Source organism: Squalius cephalus, assembly GCF_949319135.1.
Source record: "Squalius cephalus genome assembly, chromosome: 2".
NCBI lineage: Eukaryota > Metazoa > Chordata > Actinopteri > Cypriniformes > Leuciscidae > Squalius > Squalius cephalus.
Genome location: NC_137123.1, coordinates 13,909,223 through 13,927,677, shown reverse-complemented (window position 1 = coordinate 13,927,677; position 18,455 = coordinate 13,909,223). Strand labels below are relative to the sequence as shown.

The 18,455-nt window shown below is 39.2% G+C and overlaps 1 protein-coding gene across 1 annotated transcript; it reads right to left on the bottom strand.

Moving 5' to 3' along the window:
* Positions 1-1,268: 1,268 nt before the first annotated feature.
* On the bottom strand, positions 1,269-16,062 carry LOC307150490 (uncharacterized protein). The gene is made up of 5 exons (XM_079857773.1): positions 15,872-16,062; positions 3,316-3,783; positions 3,109-3,230; positions 2,301-2,404; positions 1,269-2,097 (listed from the first exon to the last, which is right to left on the bottom strand). Exons 1-5 carry the CDS (start codon positions 15,969-15,971, stop codon positions 1,965-1,967), a joined length of 927 nt encoding a protein of 308 aa, XP_079713899.1. The 5' UTR covers positions 15,972-16,062; the 3' UTR covers positions 1,269-1,964.
* Between the last annotated feature and the right edge of the window lie 2,393 nt (positions 16,063-18,455).

Sequence of the window (18,455 nt, the reverse complement as noted above, 5' to 3'; positions counted from 1 at the left end):
CCTAATATAGTCCCAAGTCAATATCTGCCTAGGAAATCGCCTAGTGTTAATCTGCATCGCTATTTGTACTCGTTGTGAATACGCAGGCCACAAGAAGTAATTACGTGGGTTTTTTTTTTTTTTTTTTTTTTTTTGATCACTTTTACTCGGGCCATGCTAGCTGGCAACAAAGGATTCCATTCATTGTGCTAAGCTAAGCTAGCGCCGACCCTGTCAAACTAAAACAATGCATGCACTGAGACAAAAATGCTTTTACCCACCTATCTAAATGTATGAAAGAATGTGAATAAGCCTTATTTCAAAAAACGGTGGAGTGTTCCTTTAAGTAGGCTATATTCATACTCTTCTACACAATGGAAATGGGAATTAGAAAAATGTTGGATCTGTGCCTTTGTAACAGGCTTTTTCTTAAAATGTTTTATACTTCCTCAAGTGACAAATGTAAAACTTTCTGAGAGATAAACAGATTAATTAAGCTAGAATTACAATTCCTGCAAGTCCACAAGTTCTCCAATAGACTGTCCACAGTGTGAGAATGATCTTTAGCCCCCTCTAGTGTATAAACATAAGCACACTTTCTGTCATTCAGCTTTAACAGTGTTTCTTTTATGAGACACATGAAGTCCTTTTCATTTCTTAAACTGTTTTATTTTTAGTTGCAATACTGTGGTGCTCAGTGACAGAGAGGATGATGATCAGAAGAACAGAGACATTGAATTGAAGCCTTCATGTTTACATCTGTTAAACACAGAAAAGAAAGCAACAGCAACAAATTATAGTTTCGGCCCAGATCCGGACCACATCTGTGCTGCATTGCGCTGGGCTGGAGGAAATATCTCACCATAATCACACATGATGTACACCTAAGTAAATGTAAAAACGAAATATGAAAAAATACTTTTAAAAAATCCTTTGGTAATATTGTTATTGACCATTTTATTATATTTACATTATATTGACAATTTAAAGAGAAAACAATTCAACTCAAAAATTTCAAAGGCATAAAACAATACGGTGAATTATTGGGACACTTTAGACTTCCGTAGTTTATTGGCTCATGATAAAAGCTAGAATAAGATCATATTAACAGCAACCCAGACAGCAACATAGTGTCGGCCCAGATCCGGCCCAGATCTGGCACACGTGTATGACACACATATGTGGGCCGGATCTGGGCCGACACTATGTTGCTTTCTGGGAAGACATGAACACATTAGAGGTTTACCCAATCTGATGTTATAAGTTTATTAAAGCAATACATTTTTTTTGGACAGTTTTACATTTTTCTTTTATGCATTTCAATTTGTGTTTTTTTTATGTTATAGAAGATTATAAAATTAAATTGATACCAGTTTGAATAAAATTAAATTAGCAGACTGTTTTAAAAGATAGGAACCTCAATCAGAAATTATATATGTTTTTTTTATATTTTATAATCACAATTAGTGTTGCGAATCATCAGACTCAGCGATCCATTTGTAGCTTTTATTACGAATAGTCAGACAGGCAGGATAATCAACAGCAGACAGGGCAATGGAGAGACAATGCAGAGACAAACCAGAATGACAGACAGAGGTCGAGGCAGACGGCAAGAAGCAAGGTCCAATAAACAACCCAAGTCAGGGCAGGCAGAGAACAATCAGAAACAAGATAAACAGTCCAAGGTCAGAGTACAAAGAAAATACGGGTAATAACGCTCAGAAACGATGGCCAGGGCAAATCAAGACTTCGCAAAGAAGTGGTGAGTGGAAGTGGCTTTTATGTGTGTGTGTAAATGAGGTGCAGGTGTGTTGCAGTCCCAGGTGAGAGGCATGATGGGAATTTGAGTTCAGTAAGGATGGTTAATATTCCAGAGACGGCTCCCTCCGGTGGTGTGGAGGAGGCGTTATGGGAGCCTCCTCTGTAACAATAAGATTGATTCCATAAAATAATACAATTAGAAACATGACAATATAGGATTAACCCTATTTTTCACAAACCCCTTTCCTCTTCTCAGAGCATGGGAGATCATTCCAGTTCTGGATGGAGTCTGAAGGAATCAGTTCAACACAGTCCTCGTCTCCACCTTTATTATTTGGCTCTTCTTCATACCAAAACCTGAATAACATGTGGCAACAAGAGTAAATTTAGCACAGAAACAAGAGCAAAAGAGAAAGTGCAAAAACTTAACAGAGAGAAGAGTTTTGTTTTGCAAATAATCTTTGGTTGTGGTGTTTGTGGAAGAGTGTGTGTCTTCAGTTATTTTTTAGAGGTTGTGAGTCTCATGTTTGAAATACATTTGCACTGGTTTTATCTCTTACCCTTGATTCACTGTTGAATTATCCACCCATTTCATGATCCCCTCGTTCTCAATGTCAGACAAACCAATCCACACTCTCTCCTTGATGAATAAAGTTAAGTGCCTCTGTGTGTGAATATAAATGTAAATATATACGTTTACACTCCAATGATGTACTAAAAATGAAAAAGCAATGATCTGATCTGTTTATCATGTACAGGCCACAGCGTTGTCAAACCGATCCCTGTTCACACGGATAAGCGAAAACGACTAAAAATCTGTATCGCTGTATGTATTGGCGATCCCAGCTAACAGACTTTTGTTATAAGAACGCTCTCCAAATATTCAGTGTTGGTTCTGTGAACGTGAAAAATTTCCAGTTTTCTTGACGTTAGAGGAACGTGTTTTAAAAAAGTATAATGTTCCTTGAACCTCAAATGTTCTTTCAACTTAATTTTGATTTAAAATTCAACATTATAGGAACGTTGATTTCTAACATTCCAAGAACATATAAATGTCATTTGAGTTATGTTCTTATAACAAAAGTCTGTTGGCTGGGATGTCACTTTGTAAAGAAATACTAGACAAGTAATACGTATGCGTATTTACACATTTTCACAAATTTGCGTTTTAGTAGTTTATACGAAATACAAAACTTGCATTTTGAAACATGTTTTCAAAAGTTTGCGTTTTCAGGCCTCCAAAAAGCCGTTGTCGTGTAAATAAACACTCAAAGTGCATAATAAGTTTTCCGATTTTAGTTAAAAACGGTGTGTCGTGTAAAGAGTGTGATTCCTCTCATTGATTAACAGTCACTCACACAAACTCACCTGCTTCTCTTCAGTGTTGATAATGATCAGATCAGCTCCTCGATCTCTGCAGAACTGCCTGCTCTCAGACCAGCTCATCAACTCATCGAATATGAACAAACTACCAGGGCCACACAGATTTCCTAACAGAAACCCAATTTTTAAAAATGGATGAAGATAAAGAACATTATGGAAAAATAATCTACTTAAAAACAGATTCGTACTGACCTTGTTTAGCTTTTTCCTTCTTTGGTTCTTCACTCCAAGACGTGACTCTGGTCTCTAACTCCAGTTTCTCCCGATTCAAAGCATCGAAACTTCCCTGTAACTGGCTTTTCTCAGCACTGAGATCATTGACTCTGGTCTCTAACTCCAGTTTCTTCTGATTCAAAGCATCAAAACTTCCCTGTAACTGGCCTTTCTCAACACTGAGATCATTGACTCTGGTCTCTAACTCCAGTTTCTTCTGACTCAAAGAGCTGAAGTTGTTCTTCAGTTGGTCTTTTTCAGTCATTAGATCAGTGTAATTGTCCTGTAAGCTGATGATAGTGTGATTGAACTCTTCAACTGTGTTCTTGTAACTCTTTAACAGGTCTCTCTCTGCTGTGATGGTGATGTACAGTGTGATGAAGACCAGCAGAAGAACACAAATGAGCCCGAGACACACTGTCTTCAACACCAAACACCTGCGTCCTCCTGACAAACAGACACAAAACACACACATATCAGTTAACAACAATTCACGCAATATTATTAGATAACATTTCAAATCAACCTTTGTAAGTAATCACGTTTTTGAAGAAAAAACACTCAAATAAATACAGAGCCGTAGTGGGGCCACTTTTCAGCCCGGGAGTTTCAGGCCCAAGACCGGCCCACTTTTTCCATGGTGGAATTCCAAATTAGCACTTTTTCTAAATTGGATAAATGAAGCAACAGTTCAGCTCGTACTATTGTGTAGTTTGTATTAATACCATGGGTTAACAAATAATGTAGCCTAAAGGTTAAATAATAATCCACTTAGACTTTAAGCAATTGTGACTTTATTTCACACAATTCTGACTTTATAACACGCAATTGCGACTTTATATCACACAATTCTGAATCTATATCTTGCAGTTCTGACTTTATAAGCAATTGCGACTTTATTTCACGCAGTTCTGACTTTATATCTTGCAATTCTGACTTTATAACACGCAATTGCGACTTTATTTCACTCAATTCTGACTTTATATCTCACAATTCTGACTTTATATCACGCAATTCTGAGAAATAAAGTCAGAATTGCGAGATGTAAACTCGCAATTGTGAGATAAAAAGTCACAATTATCTTTTAAAATGTTTTATTCTGTGGCGGAAACAAAGCTTCCATACCTCCTGGCCTCTTCCTCCCATCCATCCTCCCTGACGCGTACCGTTACTGTAGGGCCGGCCCAGCTATCGGTAGGCGCCGGCGGTGCCACAGTAGCCTACCTGAGAAAACGTTTTGGAAAAGACAGGCTATGGACCCAACCAACTCTATAGGAGGGGAGGGGAGAACTCCCTCACATGGTACAACCCATGCAGAGGCTGCGCGCTGCGCTGTCAGAATGCGGAATCTGTGTAGCCTAATGTAACTAACGTGACATTGAAATGTGAAAAAAAATAAAAATAAATAAATAAATTCCTCGACGGCCCAAAGTGAAGCGGCCCACCGGGAATTCTCCCGATTCTCCCGATTACCCACTCCGGGCCTGAATAAATATGTCACACAGATATGTATAGGTACATGTTTACTAATTTGAATTGTGAAATAAAATTCTACATAGGAGCACTCTCTACAAGGCGATGCGGGGGGATATGCCTGATGTTTTGAAAGTGACAGAAGCATATGAAGGCTTTTCACCTGACATAGCTCCCCTTATTACCACCATGTCCACCAGTGCTGATGTCCCGCTGGTCGAGTCAGCTTTTGGCAAAGTTCAGGAGGGCAGCCTGATCTCTTACCAGCAGCCAGTGCCAGTCAGCCACATCATGTTACTCCACATTGGAGCTCCTCCACCCCCACCTCTGCCCTTGGGTGGCTACAGATTGGAGTTCACTTGTTGCCAGTTTGTCTGCAGTCTCCACCAGCAACTGCATCTGCAATCTCTACAGACCAACTTGGAAATGGCAAAGGGAATAGAAGTGGCAACAAGGGACCAGAGTATGTCTGTGGAGTGGCATCGGGTCAGAAAGATGAGATTAACATCTTCTCACTTTAGGGAGGTTTGTCATGTTCGTGGTCAGACATCAGCAGAACATCTCGCTGACAGAATGTTCAGGGGTGTGACCCAAACATCGGTCATGAAAAGAGGTCTGGCATTGAAGCCGCAAGCCATTCAAGAGTACTGTAAAGTGAAGAACATGCTACTGGCCTTCCCAGCTAACAGACTTTTGTTATAAGAACGTTCTCCAAATATTCAGTGTTGGTTCTGGGAATGTGAAAAATGTCCAGTTTTCTTGACGTTAGAGGAACGTGTTTTAAAAGGTATAATGTTCCTCAAATGTTCTTTCAACTTAATTTTGATTTTAAATTTAACATAGGAATGCTGATTTCTAGCATTACAAGAACATAAAAATGTCCAGTCTCCTTAATGTTACTAGAATGTTATTTAAAGGTTAGTGTGATGTTCCTGAAACATTCTTTCAATCATCTTTCGAAAGAGTAATAAGAACACAAACTACAACTTTATTCAGACACAGCCTTAGATGAACTGAAGATAAAAGACATTAACTCTGTCAAGATCTGATTAAACAACTCCACAAACAGCATTACCAGCTTCACTTATTACTAACCAGACTGACTTTATTTCTGTCAGACGTCTACAGAAGATCTTATTGAGAATTAACAGAGGTTTAGATGTTGATGTCTTATTGAAAATGTTTCGTTTGAGATCACCATCATGGAGATCAGTGTTTGCTTTAGTTGGGCTCTTGACCCTTGCTTTTTTTTTAAGTTGATACTTTATCAGCAATTGCAGGTGTTCATGGAGAACATTTCTGCCCCCTGGTTAAGATCTTCTCCCGATGGTGTTGTTTTTGACCCCACAGACAACCCACCCTTTGGCATGTTGGGGGTAAAATGTAAAATGTTATGTTGACTGCAAATACCTGAAGCTCCACAATGACTCCATGAAGCTGAAAAAGCAGTTACTACTGGCAGATCCAAGGGCAACTCCTACTGACAGGGATGGACTGGTGTGACTTTGTTGTTTTTGCAGAGGAGGACATGGTCATTCAAAGGATCTACAAGGACCCAGAGGTGGCTGCAGTCATCAGGGAGAAAGGGGATTTTTTCTTTTTCTACTTTTACTTATCATGTTCCATGAAAACTTGAATCACCCCATTCTCCCTAGGTACGTGTTTGTGTAAAATTGAATCTCATAGTTCTCATTACAAAGTACACATGCACGTGTCTGTAGTTTCATGTTTATTATAGTTATCATTACAAACAGGGCTTGACATTAACACCCGCCAACCCGCCAAATGCGGGTGGATTTTGCTCGTGGTGGGTAACATAGTCACTCCAACTAGCCACTTTGGCGGGTTGAATAATTGTAGTCTTTTCAAAAGGCATCTGAAATAAGTGTGACACTACGACACTACAACTCCCATGAGTATTAGGGCTGTCAACGAATATTCTAAATTCGAATATATATTCGAATAGTTTTAACAGAATTTCGAAGGTGAAAATGAATATTCGAATGTGGAAAGACGCCTGCGGTAGCAGAGGCGTGGCTGTCTGCTTTCCGAGTGGGCGCGCTGCCTGAGGGGTCAGAGACAGGTAACAGGAAGAAGCGTTAACGTTAAACAGAAACATTATTGAAGTGTAGGCTACTGTACTGACTGAATAGATATTGCATGAATAAGGTAGGTTAGATACAGCAGTTTCATGCACTGCAGACTTCCACTGGTTTGATTATTTGCTGTTTCATGTCAAGGAAAAGTTCCATGTTTACCACAGCACAGCTCGCTCGGAGCGTTCAATGTCGGTTATATATACTGTAAAACTTCAATTAATGTTAATAATATTGGTTTCAATCACTGAATGAAGCCTGCTATATGTCAAATATGTGTAACAACATTGGCTATCGAATCATTCGTCGTTGGTTTGAATTAACAAATTCAAATACTCTGTGTTGCTAAAAACATTTCTTCCTGAATACAAAAGCTGGTGCACTTTGAACTCGTGAGTGCAAATCAGGCTTTGGGTCCAGCTAGTCGGCCAATTGACTTTTACGACACTAATTTCACCTCAGAGACATTCCGAACCCCCCCTTTCCCCTCTCTGGTCCACAGAGAGATAACGAAACTTGAAACTTTCTACACACAGACACACACACACACACAAACATCCTCCTATAGAAATATAGTTTTAATGTATGTAACTCAGATTAGGGTTTGACCTTCCTGTATGCATGTTTTATTAATTTGTTTGATCAAATAATTATGATTTTCTAGAGGTGTGGTTTTGAAATGTATTCTTTAATCAATAGTGTTTTAGTTAGAGAATGTTCAACAACATTCTCTGGCAATTGCCTTCCCCCCACTTTGCTGTTTTATTGCCTAATGGAATGTCAACTGGGTTTTTTAGGAGTGGAGCAGAATTAACGTGGTAATCTTTACTCCTACTTAAATCCTACATTTTCTACTTAAATCCTAAATTTTCTATATGCATAACCACCGAAGAAATGTAAACATGGATGTAATTTCCCATCTCATAATTTTTCTTTTACGTGGTGTAGTTTGTGTATTCTGGTAAACTTTGGTAATAAGGTTAGACAAATCAGGTGTGTACCGTGTTTAGTTCCTCAAGCTTCATATCCATTTGTACCCTACAGGGTACAACACATTTTGGGTAAATCTTATTTCTAGACATGTAAACGAACTTTAAAATGCTTGTAAATATGCATATCTTATGTAACTTGATTTTCTTAATCTTCATATGACGTGTGTGATATCGTTGAAATTCTCTCAATCTAACAGAGTCGAATTTCGATAGCAGAATGAAGTAATGTGCATTATTTTACACTTTTTCATATTTCGGGAGCCGAACAGCTCAAAGCTCATCTCCTCATGACTCATCCGAGTGGGCGTGGCCCCAAAGACAAAGACATTTTTCCCGCTTCAGACCTTTGGACGTTCATTGGTTGTTCGCGCGAACAGAGGCGTCAACCCATATTGTCCATAAAAGACCGACTCAGAAAATCTCTCTCTCTCTCTCTCTCATTCCTACACTCTCCTTCCTCCTCCAAAACCCAAGTCCGGACCGGCTTCGGCCTGCTTCTCTTTTCTTTTTATTTATTTCTTTTATGTTTTTCTATAGTCTAGTTTCGTTTTCCTCTTCGCCTCTGTTCATTCACGAGCTGAATGAACGTCGCCTGAATCATTCCCGGCAACTCTTTGAAGCTCCCGCGCTCGCACGCGCGCCGGAAGACGGCACGCGCACGCCTCCCCTCAGACGACTCGCGCTGCTTTTAAAGACACGCAGAACCCTGCGGTCCTACACACCTCATACAACGAGAACCATATGCCATGCAAGTATCGATTATTGAATTGAACTTATGATGTGATTTCTTTGTTGTGTCTTAAGGGTTACTGTCTGTGATTTTGCCATAGCCAACTGCGATCTCTGATCGCAGATTTTTGCTTTCACTTCCGATCTCGTCCCCCATCCTTCTCTCCATCTCTCGCATCTTCCGATCTCTCTCTATCTATCTCTCTCTCTCTCTCTCATTTTCGTTATTCGTTATCTTGTATTGTTTAACTGTATTTTATGTACATAGACATATAATCCGTGTGTATTGTGTAGTTTGATATATTCCTTAGTTCGATGTATTGGTCCAATTATTAAATTCCATATGTCCTTGACTGACTCTGTTTTTAATTGCCCATGTTACTCAGTCCCTGAAATGTTCGATCTTAGCTATATGCTTTATCTTGGTAGCCTACGATTTAAGTAAGCTAATTTTACAAACATAGAAAGTTGTCTTTTCAAGGCCTGGAAAAGATACTCTTTCTCGTGTTTGTAAGAAGGATAATTTTCCTTGAGAATTAAGTTAATCTTACGTTCAATTCAATGTTTGCTGGACAAACAGATTGTTTGATAACTAAATTAATTCCATTAAAGTTATCCCATAACTTCGAGCTGAAATAAGACTATTTGATGTATTAATGACGAACCATAACCCGTTATGGTAATCATTCATATATCAATCTAGTTCAGCTGCGATAAATTAATTTAACTGTAACATACAAAATATTAATCATATTCATGATTAATTATTAAAATTCCCTATAGATCATTTGAGCTAATATTAATATTAATGTACGACCCATTGTTTTTACATATGTTTAAACTTAAGTAAACTACCTATACAAGTAGTTATGTCTCTTTTTATTAATTTGTCCTGTTATTGACGTAATACGCGTCATGCGCAACCACCCACATAGCAAAATTTGTCTGGCCCACCTCTGATGTTCGAATAGTTCGAATATAGGCTATGTGTTTTTTTTAGATGGAATATTCGAACGTCAATTTTGAGCAATTTTGACAGCCCTAATGAGTATTACATGCACACAGTGTTGCCTTGCGCTTGCGCGCTAGTGACCGACAACACAGAAACGAAGAAACGGCTAGCTGCTCTGCTGGAGTTACGTCGTATGCCGGTGGAGCTATGTGGCGACAATAATACATAATACATGGTTTTATTTAAAAAAAGGAGCTTTACACACAACCTTATCAGAGCTAATGATAATGACCTGTATTGTTATATATTTATATAGTCTTGATTTGGGTGTGTACAGTGGTTTTACATTTAAAAGGGTTGTAAATCTAGTTCAAGTAAATTTTAGCACGCCATAGTTAACTTTTATCAGGTAATTTCACAACAACAAAAATGTGGCAAGTAAAAATGCTGTGTGGCTAGTAACTTTGGAAAAACCACTAGCCACATTGGCTAGTGAGCAAAAAAGTTAATGTAAAGCCCTGATTACAAACCTATACAAGGTGCCTTGTTATTGTTCAGTGTTCAGCTCAAAGACAGATGCTGCTATTTCTGTGTGCAGTTAAATATCAACAGTTCTCTACAAACCCATGATGTTCATCCAGTAGGCCTACTGACTTAAGAAAAACGATTGGCCAGATCCCTCAGAGGCAGGCCCACAGAAAGATGCATCAGAAATAGCAGCAATTCATCGATGAGTAGCAGTTTTGTAGCTCAGTGTGGAGTGATATCTGAGGCAGCTTTGGCTGAGGAGATTCTGAAAAAATGTTGTGTTTGCCGCTGGCTCTAATTGTTTCCAAAAGGCCAGGAAAGATTTGTACCATGCAAATCTGAAATAAAATGAAATAACAACAAGACCTTAACACATTTGGGTTATAATAAACAATGATAATAAACAGAAATTAACATTAACAGATCTGTGGAGATTTGATAGTTAGGGTTGCTGTTTGATATGCTGCAAAGCTGTCGCACAATCATTGGGCCCAAAAACTTGGTCCAAGACAAGGGCCATGGCAATTGAACACACACACACACGGAGAGGGGGCAATCAGTATAATAAACAGTATAATAAACATACCCTGTATAAAAGCGAATGTCCTAGTCGGATCCGGCGATGTGTTGGATTCCAAAAGTGGACCGCAGCTGCAGAGACTAGCTGGTGTTGGAGCTCCTCAACCTTCCCCCTGAGTTTTTCGTTTGCCCTCATCAGCTCATAAACTACCACAGAGGCATTGGGAGTGACACAGTCGGTAACGGTGACTTCCATAGGCTGAACGCTGACCTCTTCTTCAGACATGTCCGCCGTCAGTAACTCTGGGGTCGGAGGTCTCGGGCGACGTTGCCAGACATTGAGCCTGAGTGCCGGAAGAGAAAAACTGTTCCAAGCGAACAGACAGAGATTCTTTAAACGTCTCGGTCACACAAAATCCATAGGTAGAAAATGAACACTGCAAACTTGAGTACCGTCAGTCGGGGAGAATCTTTGCTGTCCACACAGAGTTCACCTCTTCATCCACAGGGAAATGATAGAAACTCAGGATGGAATTATACTGCGATTAATTGGTACACAGCAGTGAAGAGAAGTCTTTTTTACTTAGTGCTGAAGTTTCAAACGCTTACCGGCTTTAATACCAAAAAGACTCATGTTGTTGTTTTTTTACAGTACGCTGGACTGTCGGTCAAGTAAGCTATAGATTGCCATCGATGGAAGCAGTGGCCAGAAGTGGTCCAGCTCACTGCAGATAACACGGAAATTCTATTTCCGTTGTTGTACAACTAGCGAATCCAGTAGGTGGCGGACAATGCACCTTTTAGTTGGTTTGCCAACCACCATTTAAACAACAAAAGAAGAAGAAAGAAGAATGAGGCACGCAGTGGTGAATCCCGTGCGCGTCATGATGCCCAGCCAGCCGTTGAAGACAAGCTGTGTTCTATTCGATATTTCTATTTGATATTAGCCTTATAATAAATGTTTAAACTGCACTTTGCCTTGCACGTCCTTTTATGTTGCTTACCCCTTTTCTAACAAGCATTTTTAAAAAAGTAAAAAAAAAAAAAGACAAAATTGCTGTGATAATAATGACAATTGACCATTTGTGATTACCGTGTTTGCATAAAATAATACAAGTGGGTTAAATAATGATCTTATAAAGTTTTAACACTTACGTCATAAACACTAATAAACTAATAGACATCATTAAAGTATTCCATGTATTTACAGTGGTTTAACCTCCATTATATGAAGCAATGTCTGTTGCTTTGTTTACACATTACTTTAATGATGTCTTTACTACCTTTCTGGGGCTTGAAAGTGGTAGTTGCATAGGCTGTCAATGGAGGGACAGAAATCTCTCAGATTTCATCAAAAATATCTTCATTTGTCCTCTGAAGATGAACAAAAGTCTTACAGGTTTGGAACGATATGAGGGTGAGTTATTAAAGGGTTTGTTCACCCAAAAATGAAAATTCTGTCAGTAATTACTCACCCTCATGTTGTTCCAACCGCGTAAGACCTTCGTTCATCTTCGGAACACAAATTAAGATATTTTTGATTAAATCTGAGAGCTGATCACTCCTCCATAGGCTTCTAGGTGACCGAAACTTGCTGGCCCAGAAAAGTTATTAAAGAGATCGTTAATATAGTCCAAGTGACTCCAGTGGCTTAATCTTAAGTATATCAAGCGACGAGAATACTTTTTGTGCGCAAAAACAAACAAAAATAACGACTTTATTCCACTATTCATTTCCTTCTCTCTGGGCCTCGTAGTGTTTTTGCGCTGCGCGTCTGTGTTATACGTCATCACGCATCACACACATGACCAGCTTCGGCCAATTGTGAGCCTACGTGGTGACGTATAACACAGACGCGCTACGCAAAAACACTACGTGAACCAACTAGAGGCCCAGAGAGAAGGAAATGAATAGTGGAATAAAGTCGTTATTTTTGTTTGTTTTTGCGCACAAAAAGTATTCTCGTCGCTTGATATACTTAAGATTAAGTCACTGTAGTCACTTGGACTATATTAACGATCTCTTTAATAACTTTTCTGGGCCAGCAAGTTTCGGTCACCTAGCAGCCTATGGAGGAGTGATCCAGCTGTCAGATTTCATCAAAAATATCTTAATTTATGTTCCGAAGATGAACGAAGGTCTTACGCGGTTGGAACAACATGAGGGTGAGTAATTACTGACAGAATTTTCATTTTTGGGTGAACAGAAAAAGAGACGAGCAGAAACACAAGAACTACAACTGACTTCAGACACAGCCTTAGATGAAATCAACTGAAGAGAAAAGAAGACATTAAATCTGTGAAGATCTCAGCAGAGGAGGATTAAACAACTCCACAAACAGCATTACCAGCTTCTTCTTTACTTTTTTCCCCCACAGATTTACTTTATTTATGTCAGACGTCTACTGAAGTTGTTATTGAGAATTAACAAGGGTTAAATTCGAATGCGTTTCATTTGAAGTCACCAGAATGGTGATTGGTGTTTCCATTAGTTGGGCTCTTAACTTATTATTAAGTATTGTTTAGCTGTTGTGATGGTGTGTTTGTCAAACACATTTGCTTAACACTGATAGTGTTGGTGATGGCAACACCGTAAAAAAATACATTTTTTACAACAACTTTATTGAGGTTTTTTTCTTATCACAATAAACAATAAAGACGTCTGACAAAGAATAAAAAAAGAATAAAATAAAAAATATGACCCACCACACCGGAATATCGCATGGTCAAATGCGGAAGTGGTGGTTAAAGCGTTATAGCCATAACTGTATGTTTATAGCTGTTATGGATCACGAACTCTTAGGCGAGTATTGAAGTGCCAACAAAACGAAAGCGTCCATATTCGGATACACGCGGATTCGCGGACTGTGTGACAAACGGAGGAATAAAACCCGGATAAATATCGGCAGGCGATTTCGAGATGGAGAGAGCTGCGCGACACTGTTGGACTTGACAGAGACTCTCTCGCGAGTGTATTGAGACAGGTAAGACATGCAACTGTCAATAATAGCACTTATAAACAAAGTTATATTGCTCTTTGTACTTCGGTAAGGCTTTTTATCACGTGTGGTGACCGAGATTATGGCAGTAGAATTAAATACAATCGGATATGATGTTAAAAAAATATAGTCATTACTTGCAAATGTTCGTTCAAATTTACTTTTAGATATTGGTTTGAACACGTTAAACAACACGGCATTAACCATAAAAACGTAAAACTGCACAACATTAACCAAACAAATCATTTGACAAATAGCTGTATGTTGTAACGGGATAATATAGCATAACATTTCACGTTCCTTGCAGTTCATTAATTATGATGACATAAAATAATACGATCAGACATACAGGTAATACAAAAACGAATAAATTACCTCATCTGTGATCATGATTCATTAATTCCATGTAGATATATCGCTAGATGGTGAAAACGCATTAAAAACGACATCTCCCATCGTCACCTCCTTCATAGCGTCATCAAGCTTCGCCTTTGTTATTGTTGGAAACTGCGCCCTCTTGTGGTCAAATACCAAAGTCGCATACTGGAGCTTTAAAGCAACAACATGGAACTTTTCCTCTGCGGTCGCCCTACAGGTTGGAAGCGGAATTGTCCATTACCGCTGTCGTAAAATGATTTACGGTTACTGTATATGAAGCATGTAGGTTTTTTTTTATATGGGCAATGATAATATTATTAATCTTCCTCCTTTTATAATTTATACATATTTAGTAGACTAAACATTTTAACTCAAACATTTGCGATTTGCATGTCGATTACAATGCTCAAATCTGAACGAGGATAGCGATAGCATCCTAACCATCTAAAACTAACGCATGTTAGTGTTTACTAGCTACCAGATTGATAATTCGCTCATCTACTAGCTGATTCATGAAGATAAATAAATGGAGGACCAGATAGTTTCCGTAACGTAGCCAGGCAGACAACAGATTAGAAAAACTAAAGATAGTATGCAAGCAATTTAGTTACTTACTAGTTCAACAGCATGACGGCCAAGTCAGCATCGGTCTGGTAACACTCCTCCTCCATTAGCTCACGCCAGCGAGCAAACGCTCGACCCATATTGATCCTCGTCCTGCCTTTCAGTTTATCACTCTCCCTTTTCCTCTTCCGACTCTACTCCGACAAAACCTTGGACTTCTTACGTTTCGCTGCTGCTTCAGCCATGACGAAAACAGACGCACGAAAACAAACGCGCTGGTTGGCCACATTTGAGGAAGTGGTGGGCGAAGTGACGTATGCCGTAAAGCAGTCGAATTTTGTAGTTCTTTTTGAGCGCTGGTTACTACCCGCACCGCGAAGTTACATAGTGCCAGTAAAAGCGATACAGACCCCGTCAGGCTCTGGCAGACGTCTCATTCAACCTATTGTAAGTCGATGTACTATCACAAGGGTCTTGGAAATATATTATGAAGGTTGAAAAGCTACATGTTGTTACTTTAAGCATGAAAAAACAGGATGATCCCTATTTCTCACAAATCCCTTTTTTTCTTCTCAGAGCATCTGAGATCATTCTAGTAGTTCAGGGTGTGTTTTCCAGGATTTAGTTCAATACAGTCCACAAGTGGTGGACAAACTAGCCGTTTGCAAAATTATGGTGATAACACTGCAATCAAATAATTGCACACTATGACGTCTCTGTGTTTCCATCAGAACGCCTAGTTTACACATTACACACAACTGGCTAAGACAATTAGCAGATCTGTAAGCTAGTTCTTTTATGTCTTCCCTGCGGAGCTAAACGTTTTTTTTAATATATATATCTCTGATACGTTTTCTTGTTGAAATTGAGAACATTATTTTGTTAACCACCATTCATCAACAGTAACAGTGAGTCAACTGGCTTGTTTAGTTCATTATTGATTCCATCTATTTCATATATGTCATTGTTATGCCAATGCAGCTTATAGCTTGTTTTAGGATTCACTGTGGAGTATACAGTAAAAAAAATGTTTTAGTATTTAATGTGTCAACGCAGTTTTACATTTTCAATGGCACTCATACCAATCAATTAATCTTAACTTGGGTTTTCTGAACAACCAAAGCATAGTATGTGAAACTAAAAACTACACTACACTAAAAACTAAAAAGTGTTAGTTAGAACAACTGTTGGATTTTTCAGTGTAAAAAAGGAATGACTGAAATATTATATAACAGTTTTCAGTTACTCAAACATTATTGCTCCATTACCAACTCCATCTCTACGTCAGAATAAAATTTCTACTTACTGCACATTGGAGCTTTTTCTTCATCCTGCCAGAGACTCTCTGTTTGTGGTCCAGTTGTGCCTTCGGTAACTCTGTTTACAACATACCTGCCTGATTTCATTATTTGCTATAACTCACAGTCTTACAATACAGTAGTCTATGTGTTCACAGATGAGCTGCGGTCTGTACTGTAAGACTGGGTTTCTTCCTATGAAAGAACATGCAATCAAACATCCTGCATTAAACAATAAAAATCACTAATCTGGAGATCCCGCCTCTCCCTACTTCCATCCTTTCACCCTGACTCAAATCACTGAAAGTTCACTAAGAATGTTAATATACACTTAATGTTATCAGGGTTCTACCCTGGCAGCTTTGTCTGTGTGGTCTTTGTTTCATGTCTCTATGTTTGTGTCGTGCTTAAACACATGGCTCTGACTTTGTTTGTGTTGGCCATGTGCTCCTCTGTTCCTGCCTCCTTGTTTCCCTGTACCACGCCTTCTTGAGTCCTTGTTTGTCTGAGAGTTGTCACCTGTTCCTTATGTTCTCAGCTCCCTTTATACGTGTTCTCTTGCCCTCATGTTTTGCCAGTTCGTTGTCATTGAGTGTGTTGTGCTGTTACTTATTGCTCATAGTTCCAGCTGTGGATAGTGATGGCAAAATGAGGCTTTCTGAACCAACGAGACCTCACAGCCCATTGCTTCAGCCAAAGGTTCATTACTGGAAGCTTCATTCGCATTGCTCATTAGTGACACCTAGCTACTGTGCAAAGAAAAGCAGACAAATTAATTCATTCTGAACCAGTGTCTTCAAGTGCCAGTGCTAGTGGCAGCTGGTATAAATGAGGATATCGATGCTTCTGTTGAGCCCAGACAGGGGAGGATTTCCTCTTTCTTGCTGGCTCCATTACACACACAAAAAAAATGCTATGTTGGCTTTAATTAACTTGTTACTGTTACGTGGAACCTGTTGACATAAAAAAGTTAATTAAAGCCAACATAGCATTTTTTTTGAGTGCAGACTGTTTTCTATAGCAGTGTTCTTCAACCCTGCTCCTGAAGGACCCCCAACACTGCACGCTTTCTTTGTCTCCCTAATCAAACACACCTGATTCAACTCATCAGCTCATTAACCCATGTGATAATGAGCTGATGGATTGAATCATGTGTGTTTGATCAGGGAGACAAAGAAAACGTGCAGTGTTGGGGGTCCTTCAGGAGCAGGGTTGAAGAACACTGTTCTATAGGAACCGGAGCGTCTGACGGCTGTAGTGAAGCGATGACTTTAACAATCGTGATTGGCTCTTATTTAGAAGGCCATATTGAGCATTGCACTTTTTCCCATTCAAAACAACACGAGTGATATGTCTTGTGTTATTCTATCAGAGGTGTATAGTCCAGGGGTCAGAAAGTAAATGTCCTGCCACATGTTTATTCCACCCATGAACTCAGTCAGCTGATTTCACTAATTAGTTCTCTCTCCTGTCTGAATTAGCAAATCCAGGTGATTGGAACAAAATACTGAGGAGGACTTTTACTTTCTGAGCCTGGACTTTACACCGAACCTGGTTTCAAAGAGTTGTCCTCATTTTAAGTATCTTCACTTCTACCAGAGGTGTAAAGTCCAGGTTCAGAAAGTAAAAGTCCTCCTCAGTATTTTGTTCCAATCACCTGGATTTGATAAACAGATTAATTAAGATAATCTTTACCTGCAAGTCAATAAGTTCTAGAATAGACTGTGTGAGAATGATCTTTAGCCCCCTCTAGTGTATAAACATAAGCACACTTTCTGTCATTCAACTTTAACCATGTTTCTTTTATGAGACACATGAAGTCCTTTTCATTTCTTAAACAGTTTTATTTTCAGAGAGGATGATGATCAGAAGAACAGAGACATTGAATGGATGCCTTCATGTGCACATCTATTCATCTATTACTCTTAAAAAACCTAGACAGCAACATATTATAGTTTTTGCCCAGATCCGGACCACATCTGGGCCGTGTGGAATCCAAGTGTACCAGATGTGGGCCGGATCTGGCCAACACTATGTTGCTGTCTGGGAATAACCATAGACAGTATATAATCTGGACACAGGGACCCCATAGGTTTCAACAGAGAAAAGTGAAGTCAATTAGAAGCTCTCACTTCTTGATGGCTGACCGTACTGCGCAGACTCAAACTGAGCTTGATGACGTAGATGTGACGTGAGCAACCCGTCTGTCTTCTAGTAGCTGTGCCAAGAGAAATCTGAATCATTCCCTTCTGAAACTTGCAGAGACGGAGAGTGTGAGTAGGAGGTGTCCATGAGCTAGGAGCAGGAGAAACTTTTGCTAAGTATTCTGATTAATTATTTTATCATTTTACCTCCACGTCCCCCGATTACCGTTGAGCTTCTCCTCCTGTCCATACGGTAATCTCTCTACTGTGCGACAGAGAGTCGCGTGGTTATGACGCAATCGTTAGCCTATTTTTACAAAAATTGCTTCTACGGGGCCATAACGTAAGATACAAGGTAATGGAGCCTTTTATACATTTTCGCGTTTCTTTAGAAATAAATAATGGACAAATGGAGTCTTTAAACGCCTCAGATGTAAAGTTATTCGCT